Here is an 18,528-nt window from a genome sequence, read left to right as displayed (position 1 = left end):
CACATTTTCCCTCTCTGGGAAATGTTACCAACCCGCTCGGCATGAACTGCCCTTTCTCCACTTGATCCTCAGATCCACATGTCTCTCTCTGATCTTCCTCCTGGGCATCCATGTTAGGGATACTTAGGGGTGGGGAGTGGGACAGATAGAGATTGAAATATAGTCATGTGCCGTATAGCATTTTGGTCAAGAAGGACTGCAGATACCACAGTGGTCCCCTAAGGTTATAATGGAGCTGAAAACTTCCTATCACCTAGTTACATAGCCATCATAATGTCAGAGCAAAACGCATGACTCACGTGTGTGTGGTGATCTGGTGTAAGCAAACCTACAGTGCGGCCAGTCATATAAAATATAGTACATACAGTTGTGTACAGGACATAATACTTGATAATGGTAATAAATGTTACTGGTTATGTATTTACTATTCTAGACTTTTTATCATTATTTTATAGTGTATACTTCTCCTACTTATATAAAATAAAATTTAACTGTAAGCAGTCTTAAATAGGTCCTTCAGGAGGTATTCCAGCAGAAGGTGTTGCTTTCATAGGAGATGACAGCTCCATGGATGTTATGCCCCTGAAGACTGTCCAGTGGGACAAGATGTCGTAGTAGAAGATAGTGATACTGAGGATCCTGACCCTTATAGGCCTACACTAATGTATCTGTGTCTGAGTTTTTAAAACAAAAGTTAAAAGTTTAAAAAATAAATAAATAAAAGCAGCCAGGCCTGGTGGCTCATACCTGTAATCTCAGCACTTTGGGAGGCCAAGGCAGAGGGATCACTTGAGGTCAGGAGTTTGAGACCAGCCTGGCCAACATGGTTATACCTTGTCTGTACTGAAAAAAAAAAAAAATACCCGGGCCTGTGTGGTGGGCTCCTGTAATCCCAGCTACTCAGGAGGCTGAGGCAGGAGAATCATTTGAACTATAGAGTGGAGTTTGCACAGAGCTGAGATCGAGCTACTGCACTCCAGCCAGGGCGACAGAGCAAGACTCCATCTAAAAAATAAAAATAAGTAAATAATAAAAAAGTTGCAGCAGTGTCCAGTAACATCCTGGGCCTTCACTTTCCCTCACCACTCACTGATTCTCCCAGAGGAACTTCCTGTCCTGCATGCTTTATTCATGGGAAGTGACCTATATAGGTGTATCACTTTATCTTCTTTACTATATTTTTATTTATTTTTATTTTTTTGAGGTGAAGACTCGCTCTGCCACCTGGGCTGGAGTGCAGCAGCACAATCTCAGCTCGCCACAACTTCCACTTCCTGGGTTCAAGCGATTCTCCTGCCTCAGCCTCCCAAGTAGCTGGGATTACAGGTGCACACCACCACACCAACTAATTGTTGTATTTTTAGTAGAGACTGGGTTTTGCCATGTTGGTCAGGCTGGTCTCAAACTCCTGACCTCAAGTGATCCACCCACCTCAGCCTCCCACAGTGCTGGGATTACAGGCATGAGCTTTTCTATACCTTTTCTATGTTTAGATACACTGACATCATTGCCTGCAGTATTTAGTACAGTAACATGCTACACAAGTTTGTAGCCTTGGAGAAATAGGCTGTACCATATAGCCTAGGTCTGTAGTAGGCTACACCATCTAGCTTTGTGTAAGTACACTGTATGACATTCACACAACAAAATCACATAATGATGAATTTCTTGAATTTCTTAGAACGTACCCTCATCATTAAGCAATGTGTGACTGTGTTGATGTGTTAGTTGGACTTGATGGCTTCCCTCCTGCCCCTGATAATCTTTCTCCTGACTAGATACCTCCATTTACGTATCTTGCCAGGAATTTAAACTTGGCAGTTGTGAAATGAAACTGACCTGTTGGGCATGGTGGCTCAACCTGTAATCCCAGGACTTTGGGAGGCTGAGGTGGGCAGATCAGCTGAGGTCAGGAGTTTGGGACCAGCCTGACCAACATGATGAAACCCCATCTCAATAAAAGAAAAAATAAAAAGAAAAGAAAAAATTAAAAATAATTTTAAAATAAATAAGTAAAAGAAACTGACCTGCTTCTCTACCCAGCTGTGCCACCCAGTTTCCCCTCTCCCCGTCAGTGGCATCACCATCCTCCTGGGCATCATTCCTCACTCTACCATGCCCTTTCCACTCAGGCAGTTGTCAGGTACTTCCAACTCTGCCTCCATGAGATGCTCACATCATCTCCATTCCTGAAGCCCCTACTCTCATTCAAGTCTTTAATGTCTGTGACATAATACCCCTGGACCATTACTGCAGCTTCCTAGTGACTGCTCCTACCTCCAGTCTCTGTTCCTGTCAACCCAGCCCACCCATGTCACCAGCCACCCAGAGACCTTCAAAGAGCCTCCCATTCACTGGGAAAAGTATCCACACTTCTTGTAATCCCAGCACTTTGAGAGTCTGAAGTGGGAGGATCACTTGAGTCCAGAAGTTCAAGACCAGCCTTGGCAACATAGAGACCCCCATCTCTACAAAAATATTTAAACATGGGTTTTAAGGCCCTTCTACACTTCCACAGCCCAAGGATTTATTTCTCTCTTCTTTACCAAATTCTATCTTCTAGCCAAAGGAGACTATTAGACTTTCCCAGAAAATGCTTTGTGCTTTCTGCCTTGGCACTGCTGTGTTCATCTGCCTGAAAGGTCTTCCCCACTTCATCCACCTGTCACAGTTCTTCCTCAGCTTTCCAGTCCTGACTCAAATGCTGCCCTGGCCAGCAAGCTGCTTTTGCTGTCTTATCTCACCCTCACCACCTCAAGCATACCTGTCTTGTGGCACTGCTGTCTGCCAGGAATCATAGTTCCTTGTGTATTCCTGTTGGTCTCCATATTAGATCGTAAGCTCCTTAAAGGCAGGGACTATCTCTTGCTTATAGTCAAGTAGGTGAAAAAGCATAATCAGGCTGAGCATGGTAGCTCACGCCTCTAATCCCAGCACTTTGGGAGGCTGAGGTGGGTGAATTGCTTGAGCTCAGGAGTTTGAGACCAGCCTGGGCAATGTGGCAAAACCCCATCTCTCAAAAAAATACAAAAATTACCCAAGTATGGTGGCACAAGCCTGTAGTGTGCCACCACTGAGCTACTCGGGAGGATCACCTGAGCCTGGGAAGTTGAAGCTGTGGTAAGTTGTAATCATGCCACCGCACTCCAGCCTGGGCGACAGAGTGAGACCCTGTCTCAAAAATAAAAGAAAAAGCATAATCTTTGAAGTCCTATATACCTGGGATCAAATCCTAGCCCCTTTGTTTATTAGCTAGGTGGAAACTCGCTCTCTTTTTTTCAGTCTGTGTGGATATACCAGTAACGTAGAGATAATAGCACCTGGCAGAGTGACTGGGGAGGGACATCATGTATGTAGACGCCCATTCTGATGGCCAGCTCAAGATCGATGTTCAATAAATAGTCTTGAATGGATGTGATAGGTCCTTTCCTCTCCTAGGGCAAATGAAATATAGTTAATTTCAATTTGGATAATTTCTGGGCTTCTGCCACATGCAAGACACTGGCCTTTATGTTCTGAGGCATCTAGAGGTAAATCAAGTCCCTCAGCCCCAGGGAATCTGGACTTGCAGACACGGTTAAGTCGTGATTGGTTGTGAGATGTCACTGGCAATTAGCAATTGTGAATGAGTTTCTAAAAAATAAGTCTATGCTAAGTCCAATTTATTTCTGTGATAATGTCACTCTTACTCCCTTACATTCAAATGTGTTCACTTGAGTGGGAGAGAGTAGGGTGGGAGCCTGCCCTGCTGTGTGTGGCGAGCAGCTGTCTCTCTGGGATCTAATAGCTGTGATGGTTGGGACTTTCCTTATACTGCGTCTTGACAAAACTGTCTGGGATTTCATCCAAGTTTGGTTAAGTCCATGAGGGTACATGTGTGAGTCAATGTCACTTATCATGTGGTGTCAGACCTGAGGAAATGTTGAGAATTGCAGATCCAGACTAGTCAGCAGGCCTCTCTCCTCTCCCCTCCACTCCTCCCTCAGTCCCAGGCGCGTTCAGTTTTCATTGGACCTCAGCAAAATGAGAAAAATAAGGACCACGTAAAAACAACGACTTCATGTGTTTGACTTTGAGGAGGGCTGATCTTTATTCTGCCAAATGTTCCTCTTTTGTAGTAGATGATGTGTCTTCTAAGGCCCTTTTGTGGCAGAATTTTCAAATGGCAGCTCTGTGTCTGCCCCCCACTTTAAACTGGTCTGGGAGCCTGGCTTCTGCAGCATTTCCTGACCTCACTATGGCCGTCTTGGACAAATGCCCCAAAGTCCTTAGGCACCTTTTTCCTCCCCTGCCAGCTTTGTTCTTCATTTGTTTGCTAAAAGGCCAAGGAAGACTGAAGTGCCCACCTGTGTCCCTGATGTGGTGGGAAGCAAGAGGCAGGCCTGGACAGAGGCTGGCTGGGGGATGCCACGTGTTGAAGTCATCCATGTTACTGCCTTGTCTCCTGCTCGCTTGTGCCAAAGGAGAATGCACAGAGCATGGAGTCAGAAGAATGGATTGGGGTTCAGATCCTGGCTCTGACATTGCTGGCTGTGCACCCTCAGGCTGGCCATAAAACCTCTCTGTGCTCCAGTGCCTTGTCTGAGAACAGGGAGCTGGATCCTTCCCTCACAAGTGTGACAAGGATGAAATGAGATGGTGGATGTGAAAGCACACGTTACCACACCACTACCACCTTGGCGCCCAACAGGTCTCACAGAATTGCCTTGTGATTCTTTCCTCATTTGGTGCTAGCACAGTGGTTTGCATGTAGTGGGAACCTGGGAAATAGTGGTTTGTTTGGCTGCAGGTTTAGATGTAGAACAGGCTGGTTTATGAAGAAAGATATCAGTTTCCTTCCTGCACCCATAACAGGAACTGAATCCTTAGCCCCAATTTCCAGATGAGAAAACTGAGGCTGCTGGGTGCAGTGGCTCATGCCTGTAATCCCAGCACTTTGGGAGGCCAACGTGGGTAGATGGCCTGAGATCAGGAGTTCAAGACCAGCCTGGCCAACATGATGAAATCCCATCTCTACTAAAAATACAAAAAATTAGCTGGGCACAGTAGTGGGCACCTATAATCCCAGCTACTTGGGACGCTGAGTCAGGAGAATTGCTTGAAACCAGGAGGCAGAGGTTACAGTGAACCAAGATCATGCCATTGCATTCCAGCCTGTGCCACAAGAGTGAAACACCATCTCAAAAAGAAAAAAGAAAGAAAAGAAAAGAAAATTGAGTCTTAGGGAGCTAAGCCCTTGTCTGAAACAGAAACAAGATGTGAATTCAGATCTGACTATTAGTCTGTCCTGATACCACCATGACATGCTCCAGGTGTGCCCTGCAATCTCTCAGGTGCATGCGTGGTGGGTGGTACTGGGAGGCGAGCCCTGATCTAAGGGCTGAGGACGTTCCAGACATTGAGTGGCTGCCCCCCTCCCAGAGGGCTGGCAGATATTTGGGGCCTTATTTCCCAGAATGCATTCCTTTTTTCTGATCCCTCCCACATACCCTAACCCTCTTCAGGATTCTTCCCAGACACTTCAGACACACAATAACGAGTGGTGATAGAGGCCAGTGCCACAAAAGAACAAGGGATAGCAGGACCAGGAACACTGGCCTGGACCAGGGGATGAGATAAAGGGCTCTTGCCTGTGTCCCCTATTGCCTAGGAAGAGCCTCACATCAGACAGGGCGAGGCTGTGTAAAGCCCACAGACAGCCTTCGAGTGAGGAGGAGAGCAAGCAGCGGGAGAGAGAATAAGACTGCCCCTGGCTTTGCACTGCTGTGGGCCAGATGGGCTGGGGTTGAGCTTCTGTACCCAGCAGATTCAAAATACCCTGGCCGTGGGCACAATTATTACTTTTTTTTTTTTTGGTGGGGGGATGGAGTCTTGCTTTTTCACCTAGGCTGAAGTGCAATGGCACAATCTTGGCTCACTGCAACCTCCACCTCCCAGATTCAAGCAATTCTTCTGCCTCAGCCTCCCCAGTGGCTGCAATTACAGGCATGTGCCACCACACCCAGCTAATTTTTGTAGTTTAGTAGAGATGGAGTTTCACCCTGTTGGCCAGGCTGGTGTCGAACTCCTGACCTCAAGTGATCCACCTGCCTTGGCCTCCCAAAGTGCTGAGATTACAGGTGTGAGCCACCATGCCCAGCCACAGTTACATTATTAAAAGGCTCTTTCAGACCTGACATGACTCTTTCTGGCCCAAAGCATTCAGGCACATGCTCCTCTGCATGGAAGATTGATAAAGTTATTAGAACCTCTAGTTCTGCTATTTTTGGTAGCATTCTTTCAGCAGAGTTTTAAGATTGTGGCTGAATGACTCTAGCTATACTCTAATGATACAGAGTCATAAAAAATTCTCCTGCCTTCTGTATTTGGAAACACATCATCTATAATGATTTCTTTTTATTCTCTCATCTCTTTTAGGTCCCCAGAAGTACACGTAGTGGTTAGAAAAAGCTCTTTGTCATCATGGTCCTTAGGAAACGGTTGAGTCATGGCGACCCAGTCCTGGTTCATTACATGGTGGTAGCAGAGAGCAGTGTGATAATAGTACAGAGAGCTTTAACATTTCCGGTCACTCACATGCACATACCTGGGGCTTGCAACAGCTTCCTGAGAATGCAGAGAGAGGATTTAGTATCCCATTTCATAGAGAAGGAAACCAAGGCTTAGGTTCAATTACTTGCCCAAGCCTACCAAGAAAGGAAGTGAGCAGAATGCGTGTGTTTTATAGAGGCAGGGTTCATGCCTCCATAGTCTGGTTTGTGGCCCCACACAGTTCTTTGCTCCACAAGGTGCTGCACAGGTCACCGTCCCACTGGCTTGCCCACGTTGTTCCTGAGAAATGGGCCTTGGTGATACCTCTGAAGTCATGTGACATCTCAGCAGGCTCCTACATGTGAGAGCAGCTGTCACAGACCCTGGCCTCCTTGAGGCAGCGTGTCCACAATGATGGGCTCCTCATTCCCTCCTGGCTCCTGCATGCCAGCACTTGGCTAGCCTCGAGGATGAATGAGTGAGATGGAAGTGTTCCAGTGGGAGATGCCTGAGAAGCTACTTCCACATTTTAGATTGCTCCCCCTTGAAATTCTCAGAGGTAGACAAACCGTGTGGCCTTTTCCTTCTGTCGTCAGTGTAGCCACCACCTCTGTCACACCTGGACGGATGTAGAGGAGGAAGCAGTAAGGCTAGGAGGACAGCCTGGAATAGGAACTAGACCTTCACATTCAGGAGCAAAGGCAAAATATCCCCTTAATTTTGTGAAATAAGAAACCTGACCAGAAAGTACAATGAAATTGTGCTTGGTAATTCGCCAGCTGATGGAGACAAAAACTGCTAAGGTCTGAGTGGTACACATGCCCAGAATTGATGAGATAAGTGGAGCCATCTGTCCACCGGGAAATCAGAAAATACCAATGTCATGGGATGGTAGAGTCTATGCCAGGCTTCCAGCCTCATGTGAGGGAGCTGGCCAAATGGAGTGGCACTGAGGCCTTCTGCAGCATTGGAGAGGGGAGAAAATCGAGGGCACAGCCCAGAAAGAGTGCCCAGAAAGCTCAAGGTTTGGCCAAACCAGGGTCAAGTTAACATTAGAAAAAGACACAGCAAAAGGGAAGAGCAAACATTGGATTTGTCTCCCCTCTAGGATGATAGGAGCTGTCTCAGTGGGCAGTTGATGAATGTTTGTGAGTGCCTCCTGTGTGCCCATGAGGAGCCATGTGGCTAAGGGGTTAGGAGTGCCCACACGGAGAGCCAGGCCTGGATTCACACCTCAGTTCTGTTGCTAATGAGCTGAGTGACCTCAGGCCAGCGACTGACCCACTTCATGCCTCTATCCCTATAGGACCTAACTCCTGGGTTGTTGTGGTGACCAGCTTCATGCCTCTGTCCCACAGGACCTGACTCCTGGGGTTGATGCGGTGACCAGCTTCATGCCTCTGTCCCACAGGACCTGACTCCTGGGTTGTTGTGGTGACCAGCTTCATGCCTGTGTCCCTATAGGACCTGACTCCTGGAGTTGATGCAGTGACAAGCTGTTTAAATGCTTGTGGAACACTGACAGGCAAGAAACCTGCAGCCATCACCTGTCACTACCTGCCTGTTGATTACAGTGCTCAGCATCTTTGGGTTCCATGACCGTGTGGTGAAAGTAAATTTATTTGGAAATGTGAGGAATGCTGGAATAACATTATTTTGCTGTATTTGTCTAATATAGATTATTTAAAAGGGCTTAACAACCTGGTGATTTGTATTCATTTATGTCAGTACTTCTGAGATTAAAAAAAAAAAAAAAAAGCCTTTGAATTATCAGATAAATTGAATTGAGGATGAAAGAGAAATGCCGGGATTGCCAGCAGTGCCCCAGTCCTCAGCCCAGGCCCATCTCTTTAGGAAAAGCCCCGTGGGTTAGAGCACAGCCGTGTATTGAGCACCTGCCCTGTGCCCGAGTGCCCACCCTGTGCCTGGCACTGTCTTAGTGCTTCACAGGCACTGTTTCATCAAATTCTCATAATGGCCCCTTGAGATTGATGTGACCATCCCCGAGTTACTGGTGAGGAATCTGGGGCCCAGGGCCATGCTGCTGGTGAGTGATTGAACCAGCGGCAGCACCCAGGCCTCCCAGCTGCTGGGCCAGCGGGAAGGACCCAGGGGTCCAAGAAGGAGTAGGAAAGAACAGCCAGGGAGCCTGGTGTGCCAGGGAGGGCACAGAGCAGCAGCACTCTCACTCCCCTGAAGATCATGGGCCTACAGAGAGGTCCCCTCACTTGCCAATAAGCCCAGACTGTCAGTGGTGACCTGAACATTTCCCCTCCTAACTGCAGCGTCTGGGAAGGAAGGCCCACGTATGTAGTGGGCACGCAGGGAAGCTGCATTTGTTCATTGCCAGCTCAAGCCTCCATCCCTCAGGCCTGGCCTGCAGTCAGTATTTGTCTTGATAACGACAGTGTGGGCTTGCAGCATCGTACCAGTGTGTTCTTAACCAGGCCCCAGCATCTCATGTTGACTCATCCTCCCGTCTGCAGACTTGCTGGCCATTTGGAAGAGAGTGCGGAGGAGTTAAGATGGGGAGGTGTCAGCTTGTTACTGAGACATTTCTAATTTGTGATGTATGGTTTCAAAGCCAACTCTTTTCTTCTGGTTTTTCCTGTTTTCTACAGCACCCCCCAGGGAAAGACATTTTCTGCTCCCACCAAGTTGGCAGGGCCTGCTTCCTGAATCTCCTGGGTGTGTCTTAATTGCCAGTCCCAGCACCTCCTGAGAACCCCACTCTCTCCTCCAGTGGTGACAGTGGAAGGATCATGGGAGAAACAGAAGGGAAGAAAGATGAGGCTGATTATAAGCGACTTCAGACCTTCCCTCTGGTCAGGGTAAGCCCCAGGGGAGGGAGGCAGGATGGCCAGCAGGGCCCACCCAGGCTGGAGAGAGGTGGGTGGAGCTTGTCCCTTGCAGGATGGCAGTGGGAGAAAGCTAAGAAGGGCTCTGCTGGCTCAGACCTAGACATCATGGAGTTGACAGTGATTCATTCTTTCATTCATTCATTCATTCACCAAGTATTTATTTAGGCCACCTACTATATGCCGGGCACTGTTCTAGGCACTGTGGAGATGGTGAACGAGACAGGCAAAGGCCTGGCCCGTGTGAAAGATGTGTTTAAAGAACATAATTTTAGGCAGTAAGTACTCTAATGAAAATTGAAGCAGCTGTAAGGGGCTGGAGAGAGGTTAGCTTCTGGAGAGGTTTCTCAGATCAGAGACCTGAAGACAGAGAGCAAACCTCACAAAGACCCAGGGAAGAACATGCCAAGCTGGGAAACAGAGAAACAGGAAGCCTGGGATGAGAATGAAGTTGGCATTTTGGAGGCACAGAGAGAAGGCCAGCATGGCTGGAATGCAGTGCTGAGAGGGATGGCAGGATGCATAACAGCATCGGTGGGGCAGGACCCCACAGGCCTGGCCAGCCACCATGAAGAATGTGTGAGAACTGGGGGTTCTGTCCCGAGTCGAAGTGGGAGCAGAGAAGGGTTTGAAGCAGGGGAGTGACGAGATCGGTTTGGTTTTCAAAAGCTCACTCCAGCTGTTGTGAGCAGAATGGACTCGGGGATACCAAAGCAGACATGGGGAAGGCCCAGTGCGATGAGGGTGTCTGGGCGCTGCTCACAGGGTGGAGTGTGAGACACGGTCAGGTTCAGGATGTTCCGTGAGTGTAGAGGCCCAAGGACCTACTGCCAGCTTGGATACTGGGTATGGGAGCAAGAGAGTCCAGGACAGGTCCTGGGGTCTGTTTTCCTGAGTAATGGGAGAAAAAAATGGTATTTATTACCAGAAAAGGGAAGATGGAAGAAGATGGGTTTGTGGGGAATCAAGTTATTTTTAGACATCTAAGTGAGGTTGTCATGTTGGACACAGTAGTTGGGAGCCCAAAGAAGAGGTTAGAGCTGGGGGTGGGAGTGTGGGAGTCCTCCCACGAGAGGACACAGAGAGGCGAGGAGCACACAAGACCCCAGAGATGGAGTCGCTGGAGACAGGGGAGTGGAGGTGGGAACCAGGGCCCTCCAGGAGCTGGGAGGAGGAAGGGAATCCAGCAGATCGATGGAGAAGGAGCAGATGGAAAGGCTGGAGAAAAACCAGGGGCCCCAAAGAGCACCCAGCAGCCTCTGCAGGCCTCCGGGGTGAGATTCATCGGAACGCACTTCCATAGCCAGCATTCCCTTTGCCCTCGGCCGGCCTTCTTCCCGTGCCCGTTGGCTGGAACCTGGTGCCAGTTTCACACCCTTGTAGAGAGCCTGGGCTTGAGAGCCCATGAGGCTCAGCTCTACGCCATGCCTTTGCCCCAGCTGCAGGGGTCAATCAGGAGATGGGTCACCTGCCCAGGGCTGTGCCAGGGAGGCTAACCTGCTGTCCATGCCTTAAGCTTGGGACAGAGAGGCCAGCCAGGAAGGCCAGGTCACGGGCTAAGCCTGTCTCTGTTTGTCACCCCTGCCCTGTCTCTAGCACTCGGACATGCCAGAGGAGATGCGCGTGGAGACCATGGAGCTATGTGTCACAGCCTGTGAGAAATTCTCCAACAACAACGAGGTATCGCCAGCAGTGCAGGTGGCCCCTTGCGCCTTTGGTGGCCCCTGTGGATGAATAGAGTGGTCCTTGTTCCCTGCAGTCAGCTCCAGAGAGTACTGCTAGGATGAGGCCAGAGCCTTCCTCGGAAGCGTTCAGTCTGGGGAAGGTCAGTGAGGGAGAGGCTGGCACTGACTCCAGGCACTGATGGTCGCACCCAGCCCTAGAGGAGCAAAGCCACAGGGGCCATGTTCCCTGCCTCAGGTGGGCTGCTGAATAGGACGCCTTTCCCTGCGGTTCCATCCCAGTGGCGAACAGAGGCCTGCCCAGGCATTCATTCATGCATTAATTCATCCATTCAGAAAGGTGTTGAACAGGCACTGTTGTAGCTGCTGCGGATATTGCCAGCAGGCAGCAAGGCAAGAAGGCCATTCATCAATCTGGTGGGGAGAGCAAGAAGTCAGTGTTGCAGCCAGTGGGGAGGCGAGGCTCTGGCCGGTGGGAGCCCGGGCTGGGGGTCGGCCAGGCCCAGATTCAGATCCTGGCTCCAGCCCTTCCTAGCTGTACCCTTGGATGAGCTATTTCTTAACGCTGAGCAGTGTCCTAGTCATTAAATGGAGGGTGGTGATGGTGCCTCCTCACTAGGCCAGTCGTGAGGACATATTTACTGAGACAGTGGGGACAGAGTACCCATTGTGGGGCCGAACGTGGTGAGAGGCGCTGTTGGTGCACATCAGGCACCTGTGCCTGGACTCGCCCTGCTGAGTAGGGGGCCCTGCCCCTCCAGACCTCACAAGGCGGTGGGGGAGCGTCTTGAAAGAGCAGGCACAGGAGGAAGTTGCCTGTGCCCATGACCAGGGCAGCCAGCGCCTCCCCGGAGCCCACTGAACACATCAGGCACCTTGCAGTCTGCAGGTCTCTCGGTTGGTCCTGACACCGCCTGGTGCCCCACTTACCCGGGTTACACCTGAGGGAAGCAGCACTGCCGGGAAGCCCACACTAAGTGCAGAGCCAGGACGTGGCCCCAGGCTGTCTGCAGACCTGATGCTTGCCTGCCTGCCTCCCTCAGCCAGTTTCTTGACTGCTGAGTGTAGTTTTCTGTGCCTGTGTAATAGACCTGTCAGGAGGTGGCCTGCGTGGAAACCCTTTTTGAAGCAGGAAGGACAACAGAAATAGGACAGGAGGCCTTCCTCCTGCCAAGACCTCGGTGTCAGCCTTCTCCTCCCTGGAGAGGGACTTGACTCCTGCCGCCTCCTCCCCTGTGCCCTCCTGATGAGTGCCCTCTTTCTTCCAGAGCGCCGCCAAGATGATCAAAGAGACGATGGACAAGAAGTTCGGCTCCTCCTGGCACGTGGTGATCGGCGAGGGCTTTGGGTTTGAGATCACCCACGAGGTGAAGAACCTCCTCTACCTGTACTTTGGGGGGACCCTGGCTGTGTGCGTCTGGAAGTGCTCCTGACACTCTGTCCCCTGCCCCGCCCCCTGCAGGGCCTTTTCCTGCCATTCATCTGGGGTGGGGAGTGGCCCCAGGTGGGTCCTGGTTTTTCCAAGGAGAGTTGGGGTCTTTTCTTTTTGTCCTTGTGTACCAGTTTCCTGAGCCACGCCCCGTGTGTGACCTTGACATCTCCATCCCCAGGCTCTCAGCTGTCTCCCTCGGAGTCTCTGGGTGTGGACAGGGCAGCAGGCATTGGTCTGTGCTGGAAACGCGGGGTGGGGCAGTGTGACAGGGTAGAGGAGGTGGGGGATGGGATTTTCCACACAGGAATGCGCCGGTCTCCTCTTTCCCGAGGGCTGCTTTCCCTTTGCGTCCTGGGAGCCCCACTGCCCTGCCATCCCCTGTACTGCTAGGAGGTGTCGGCCGTCCTTGTCATTAGTGGCTATAAGAAAATGGCCCCAAGAAGGAGACGCTTCTTTCAAGGGACACGGGCAGCTTCTCTCCTTGTCCTCTGGGGAGGTGTTGACCCCGTAGAAGCCCCTTCCCCCAACTTGACCCCAGGCTGAACAGACCACTGCATCTCACTGGGCCATCAGTCCCCTAGCCCCCAGCCTTGGTGGGGACCAAGCAGCCTTTCCTGTCCTCTCCTCGACCCGTGCATTTGAGAGCCAGGGGCCGGGGTATGGGAGCTGCTGCTGGCAATTTCTCGAGGGGTCACCGATCCTCTGGTGGGACACCTGGGCAGGAGTGCTCTCACCCCGAGGCTGCTTCCGCAGGGAACCCTGGCCTGCCCGCGACTTCGATCAGGGACCGCATGCCGATTTGTACTGCTCTCTGCTGGGTTTTCTATGTTGTTTTTGAGTGTGGGAGAAGGGTTTTAGTAGAAGGGTGAATCGTATTTTACACAGCGGTCTTATTTATATAAATGTCTTGGTTTTTACAATTAAAACTACCAAAAACTGACCTCATTCTACAGTCTTGATGTGATGGGAAAGTGTGATCAGTATCCTCAAGCTCGGGTGGGTCCCAGGTGCCTAGAGATGCTTCTGGCTAACCTGTGAGGCTGCTGGAAGCCCCTGGCCCAGGCATATCCCCACTGGACCTGGCCGGCCCCTCTCACCATTAGGTCACTGAGGATAGGGGCCAAGTACAGCTGGTTGGGGACACTGAGATACTCTTGGCAGCTGGACTGATCTACAGTAAAGACCTTTTCAGGCCCACAGAATTTCGCTTAGTTCGACAGATGCTTGCTTATTCAACAGCCACTGAGGGTCAGGCCCCAGGAGCTGAGGATGTGAAGATGGAAGCCACAGATATGGCCTCAGTGAGCTCTGGGTTCACTTCGGAGCGTGTGGGCCCCATCATTTCACCTATGGGAAAAGTAACAGTAAAAGATCGGATGGGGCATTCTTGGGGGAGGAAGGAGGCAAGCCCAGCCTGGGGAGTACAGGGGTCTCCAGTGGGATGAGGCCTGACAGCCAATGCTTGAAGGAAAGACAGGATCTTACCAAGGGAGAGAGCTGCTCTCAGGATAGAAAACCAGACATTACCTCCAGCACGTGGCTTCTGTCCCCAAGGCACTTGTGGTAAAAGCAGGAGATGAGAAGTGACTTGGGGACAGGAGCCACATGCAGGACTGTGAAGCGCCCTCAGGGGTTGGCCCCCGAATCTGCTCCTCAGAAGAGAACACCCGGGGCATGGGCAGAGCAGGAGCAGCCTGCCTTCCCGCGCACACAGGGGCCCTCCTGAGATGGTCCCCAGGAAACACACGGGCCTGGGAGCCGAAGCCCTGTCCCTGTCCCGGTTCCAGTCCTGCCCTTGTGAGGCTGAGCATCCAGCACTAGCAAGATCTGTCAACAGGTTGGCTGGACAGCCTCGTGGTGAGCAGATTAGGTTTGGTTAGACCAGACCCATGCAGCCGAGGGGAAGATTGCTGCCGTGCGGGACAGACAAGAATGAGAAGGCGCAGTCACTGCCTCAAGGCTGGCTGTCTGGTTGGGTAGCTTTCCAGCCACTCCTGGCCCTTTGGGACTTGGCAGATGGGGCAGCTCCTTGACCTTGGACCTGCCCTGGCCAGAGCCCTGTGCCACTTGGGTGCTGCAGAGGGATTGGCAGAAGGGAGTGAACAGAGAGGCGGGGGCCGGCGCAGGAGGTAGGGAGCAGGCGCCAAGGCCGGGAATAGCTGCGCTGATTAACCGCCCGCTCTGCATCTGTTCTCTCCTTTCATCTGCTGCACGTGGGCGCCAAAAAGCGAGGCTGGAGCAGCTGGCAACCAGGGTGGTGGGGGTGGCAGTTAGGAGCATGGGCGCTGAGGCCTGCAGAGCTGGTTCGGGCCCGGCTCTGCTCCTCCTAGCCTCCCTGTCCTCAGTGGCTCTGTCTGTAGAATGGGGATACAGCGCGCCCACCTCAGGAGGCTGACGGGAGGCCTGGAACCGCGTCTGGAACAGGTGACACCCGCGAGGCGTGCACTTTGCTATCGCTCTGCCCTTCCCCCTCTTGCCACCTGTGGATGGGGCGCTGACACCAAGCTCCTCGGGGTGGGTGGAGATTCAGCCAGATGGGGCTTGTGCAGTGCCTGGCCCTCGAAGGCACACCGTACAGTGGCACCACGAGTGGCCAGCATGCCCTTGACGCCAGTCACTCCTGTCCCTGCAGCAGACCCCTCACTTGCCTTCCCAGAAATAGGTCATTCACAGTCTCTCCACCTGCTCTCAGACAGCGGTAGGGTCACCGCTGGGCCAGGTCAGGTAACCGGGAACCATGGCAGGTGTGTTTCCCAGGGGTTTCCTTGGCCCTGGTGGCTTTACTTCCACTCCCCAAGACCCATGCCAGATGTGGCCACTGTGGCCTTCCAGGGCCTTCGCTGCCTGTAGCGTTCAGTAAGCGTTTGATGATGGGCTGAAAGGAGAGAACCGTGACGTGGAGGAGGCACCATCCTGCCAGCCACCATGCAGGCTACTGAGGGCCAGACCCGGGAACAGAAAAGCAAGACAGACTTATTTGCCAGAAGAGAGAAGGTGGGGTTCAGGGAATCTGAAGTTCAGAGAAGAGACACTCTCAGCAGGGGACTGGGGAGGGCTTCACAGAGGAGGTGGTGTTGAACCGGGCCTTGGCAGTTTCCCAGGGAGGGGTGGGGAGGGGAAGTTACTGTTGTTTGAGGGAGCAGCAGCTGTGTAGAGCAGTGGCTCCGGGAAGCTCCCGAGGGGTTCAGGGAAGTCGGGCAGTGGCTGTGGTTGGGAGAGGATGCGGGGCGGGAGAGAGGATGGGCTGAAGGTGAAGGGGTTTGCTGGGGCTCAGGAGGAAGGAAGCTTCTCCCTCAGGACCTGGATGTGTAACTCAACAGACCTCAAAATTAGGGGTTGCTGTTGCCATTTACAAATGGAGAAATCCAAGCTTGGAGGATGGAGTATCTGGCCTGAGGTCCAGCTAGGAGGCAGCTGTAGCTGGGACTTGAACCTGGGCTGCCCGCCTGGATCGTCCCCGCTCTTCCGCACATGCGGCATTCTCAGACCTCTGTCCATTTTCCTCCTGTCCTGTCCCCCACAGACTGGGACTCCCCAGGGGCGCCTTGGGCCATCCATCTTCTAGTTTATCTTCTAGCTGCTTCCCCCACCATCCCCGGTCCTCCCCTGCACCCTCCATGGCAGTTCCAGTGTTTATGGTGGAGGCAGCAACCACAGGCCTGTCACCAACCCCACCTCTTTGCTGCCATCTGCCATGTGGGGAGCAGGGCCCCACTAACACCCCAGTCCCCTCTGCTGGACCCAGCCAGAATCGGTGTGGGGGAAATCGGCAACCTTGTCTGGACATGTCTAGAGGGAGTCACAGGCCCCATCCCCAGAGCTCGTCCCTCTGCCTGGGACAGCAGTGAGTGCCCAGGCCAGATCAAAGGGAGTGAACCATAGGTTCCCTTGCTGGGACTCCAGAGCCACAGGCCTCCCAAGAGTGAGGGGTGCTGAGCCAGTCAGCATGAGAAGGTAGAGAGGGAGGGCGTGGCCACGAGGCTCCGTGACGTCTGTGGAAGTGCACGTGCTGCTGCAGGGACCGCTGTCTTTGAAGCCCTCTGCTGGGCCTGTGGAGGAATCTGGTGAATATTTCACGTTGCCTTGGAAGAGGCGCAGAGAAACCCAGCATCTTCCTTAACCTACTTCCTGCTTCTCCAGAGGACAAATCCTACAGGTAGGTGGGGGTGTGCCCTTGGGCTGTTGGGGGCCAGCTCAAATCAGTGTGCCCCTCCCACGCACCGCAACAGGAGTGAGGGCTGTGCAGCAGAGGCTCAGCTCCTTAGGCACAGAAGCAGGCAGCGTCTGATTGTGTCCAGGTTTGGGAGGGGGTTGTCAAAGTGTAGTCACAAAAGCCACCACCCTGTCCTAATTTCCCTTCGTTCTCCTCATATTGTATTTAAAGCAACCACCTCCCACTGGCAGCTGCTATCCCCAATCCTCAGAAAGGCCATGGGCGTGGGAGGAGAGCACGCCTAGAAGGCAGAAGACTCTAATTGTTTTGAATAATATTCCCAAACTATTAGATTCCTCAGCGGTGCCAGGCACAGCACCAAGCATTTCCCCGGCTCCATCATCTCTAGTGTGTACGTCCATTCCATGAGGAGGTGCCTTTGGAATCCCCCTGGTACAGATGAGGAGAGCCACCATCTAAGTGGCAGAGCGAGGGTTCCCCACAGGCCTGTGACAGCTCCTAACCCTCTCCAGGGTTGTCTGCCAGCTTGAACAAGCCACTTCGCTTCTCAGATCTCAGTTTCGTCACCTCCAAGATAGGATTCGCAGCTCCCGCTACGCCTGCTTCCCAGAGTTACCATAAGGCCCCCAGGAAACAGTGGCCCTGCAGTGGCACAATCTTGGCTCACTACAACCTCTGCCTCCAGGTTCAAGCGATTCTCCTGCCTCAGCCTCCTGAGTAGCTGGGACTACAGGTGCCCACCACCACACCTGGCTAATTTTTTTTCTTGTTTTGTTTTTAGGGGTTTCACCATATTGGCCAGGCTGGTCTCGAACTCCTAACCTCATGATCCACGCACCTTGTCCTCCCACATTGCTGGGATTACAGGCATAGGCCACCATGTCCGGCCCGAGTGTGCTTTTAAGTTGGAAGAGCTGATCAAGGATTGGGGTCAGGGGCTTTGGGGAGCCATCCCCTCCTTGAGCCTCCACTCTGGGTGTGAGGCGTGGGAGTCTGGAAGGCTGGGCTGTGCCAGGTAAGTAGGTTATCACATCTAAGCCCCCACAAGCACTAGGCCCCTGCAGAGCCAACGCAGGAGAGGCAGGGTGGCCACACCTGCACACACACCTGATCCAGTGACCAAGGGCCCCAGGTAGCTGGGACCAAACCCTGTTGTTTCATCCAGAACCCAGAAAGACAATCCCAACAGCCACTGTGTGTGAGGACCTGGCTGTTGACCCAGCAGGGTCCACACTGCGTTTGTCCTTCCAGTCTCAAAATGGCCAGTGAAGCAGCCTGGAAGTTTCCATGATGTGCCTCCCTCCCCTAACAGTAGGGAGACGACGTCAGAGAACGTGTGACATTGACATGCCAGAGTGGGGGCAGGCCTCAGTCTCCACTGCACATCAGCAGCTCAGAGTGATACCAGCTCCTCCAGAGCCCCTTCCCTGCTGCACCCACTGACACACAGTCACTTTGTGTCCCCACGGTGCCACATCTTCTGTCATGGTGTCTATACCTGCTATGCTTTATTTACTTGATGGCTGGGGCTGTCGTATCTCTCTGTGCATTCCTGATGCCTAGCCCAGGGCCTGATATGAATTGAAAATGCATTGTGGCTAGCAAGTGAGTGAATGAAAGTATGAATGGATGCGTAGGGGGATGGGTGGGTGGGAAGATGAGTAGATGGACGGATAGATAAATGGATGGTTGGATGGGTGGATGGACAGATAGATGAATGGATAGGTGGATGGATGGAATAGATTTCTACAGGAGGTGCATCAGTAATGACTGGGTCAAGGACTGATATGAATTGAAAATGCATTGTGACTAACAAGTGAGTGAATGAAAGAACAGGTGGGTGGATGGATG

At 52.2% G+C, this 18,528-nt stretch overlaps 1 protein-coding gene across 2 annotated transcripts in view; it reads left to right on the top strand.

Annotated features, from left to right (window-relative positions):
* Positions 1-13,443, top strand: part of DNAL4 (dynein axonemal light chain 4) — a 14,359-nt gene extending 916 nt beyond the window's left edge. Inside the window, exons 1-4 of one of the 2 annotated variants that reach the window (XM_037731534.1) lie at positions 1,306-1,326; positions 9,153-9,362; positions 10,986-11,069; positions 12,340-13,443. In XM_037731534.1, coding sequence (XP_037587462.1) covers positions 9,294-9,362; positions 10,986-11,069; positions 12,340-12,504 — 318 coding nt within the window. In that variant the 5' untranslated portion in view covers positions 1,306-1,326; positions 9,153-9,293 and the 3' untranslated portion in view covers positions 12,505-13,443. Of the gene's footprint in view, positions 1-1,305; positions 1,327-9,152; positions 9,363-10,985; positions 11,070-12,339 lie in introns of those variants that run through there. The other variant, XM_017509030.2, reaches the window with a different exon arrangement.
* The last annotated feature ends 5,085 nt before the right edge of the window (positions 13,444-18,528 follow it).

The sequence above is a fragment of the Cebus imitator genome, unplaced genomic scaffold (assembly GCF_001604975.1).
Source record: "Cebus imitator isolate Cc_AM_T3 unplaced genomic scaffold, Cebus_imitator-1.0 Scaffold404, whole genome shotgun sequence".
Classification (NCBI taxonomy): Eukaryota; Metazoa; Chordata; class Mammalia; order Primates; family Cebidae; genus Cebus; species Cebus imitator.
The sequence above is the reverse complement of the archived record's forward strand: the minus strand, read 5'-3'. Positions and strand labels throughout refer to the sequence as shown.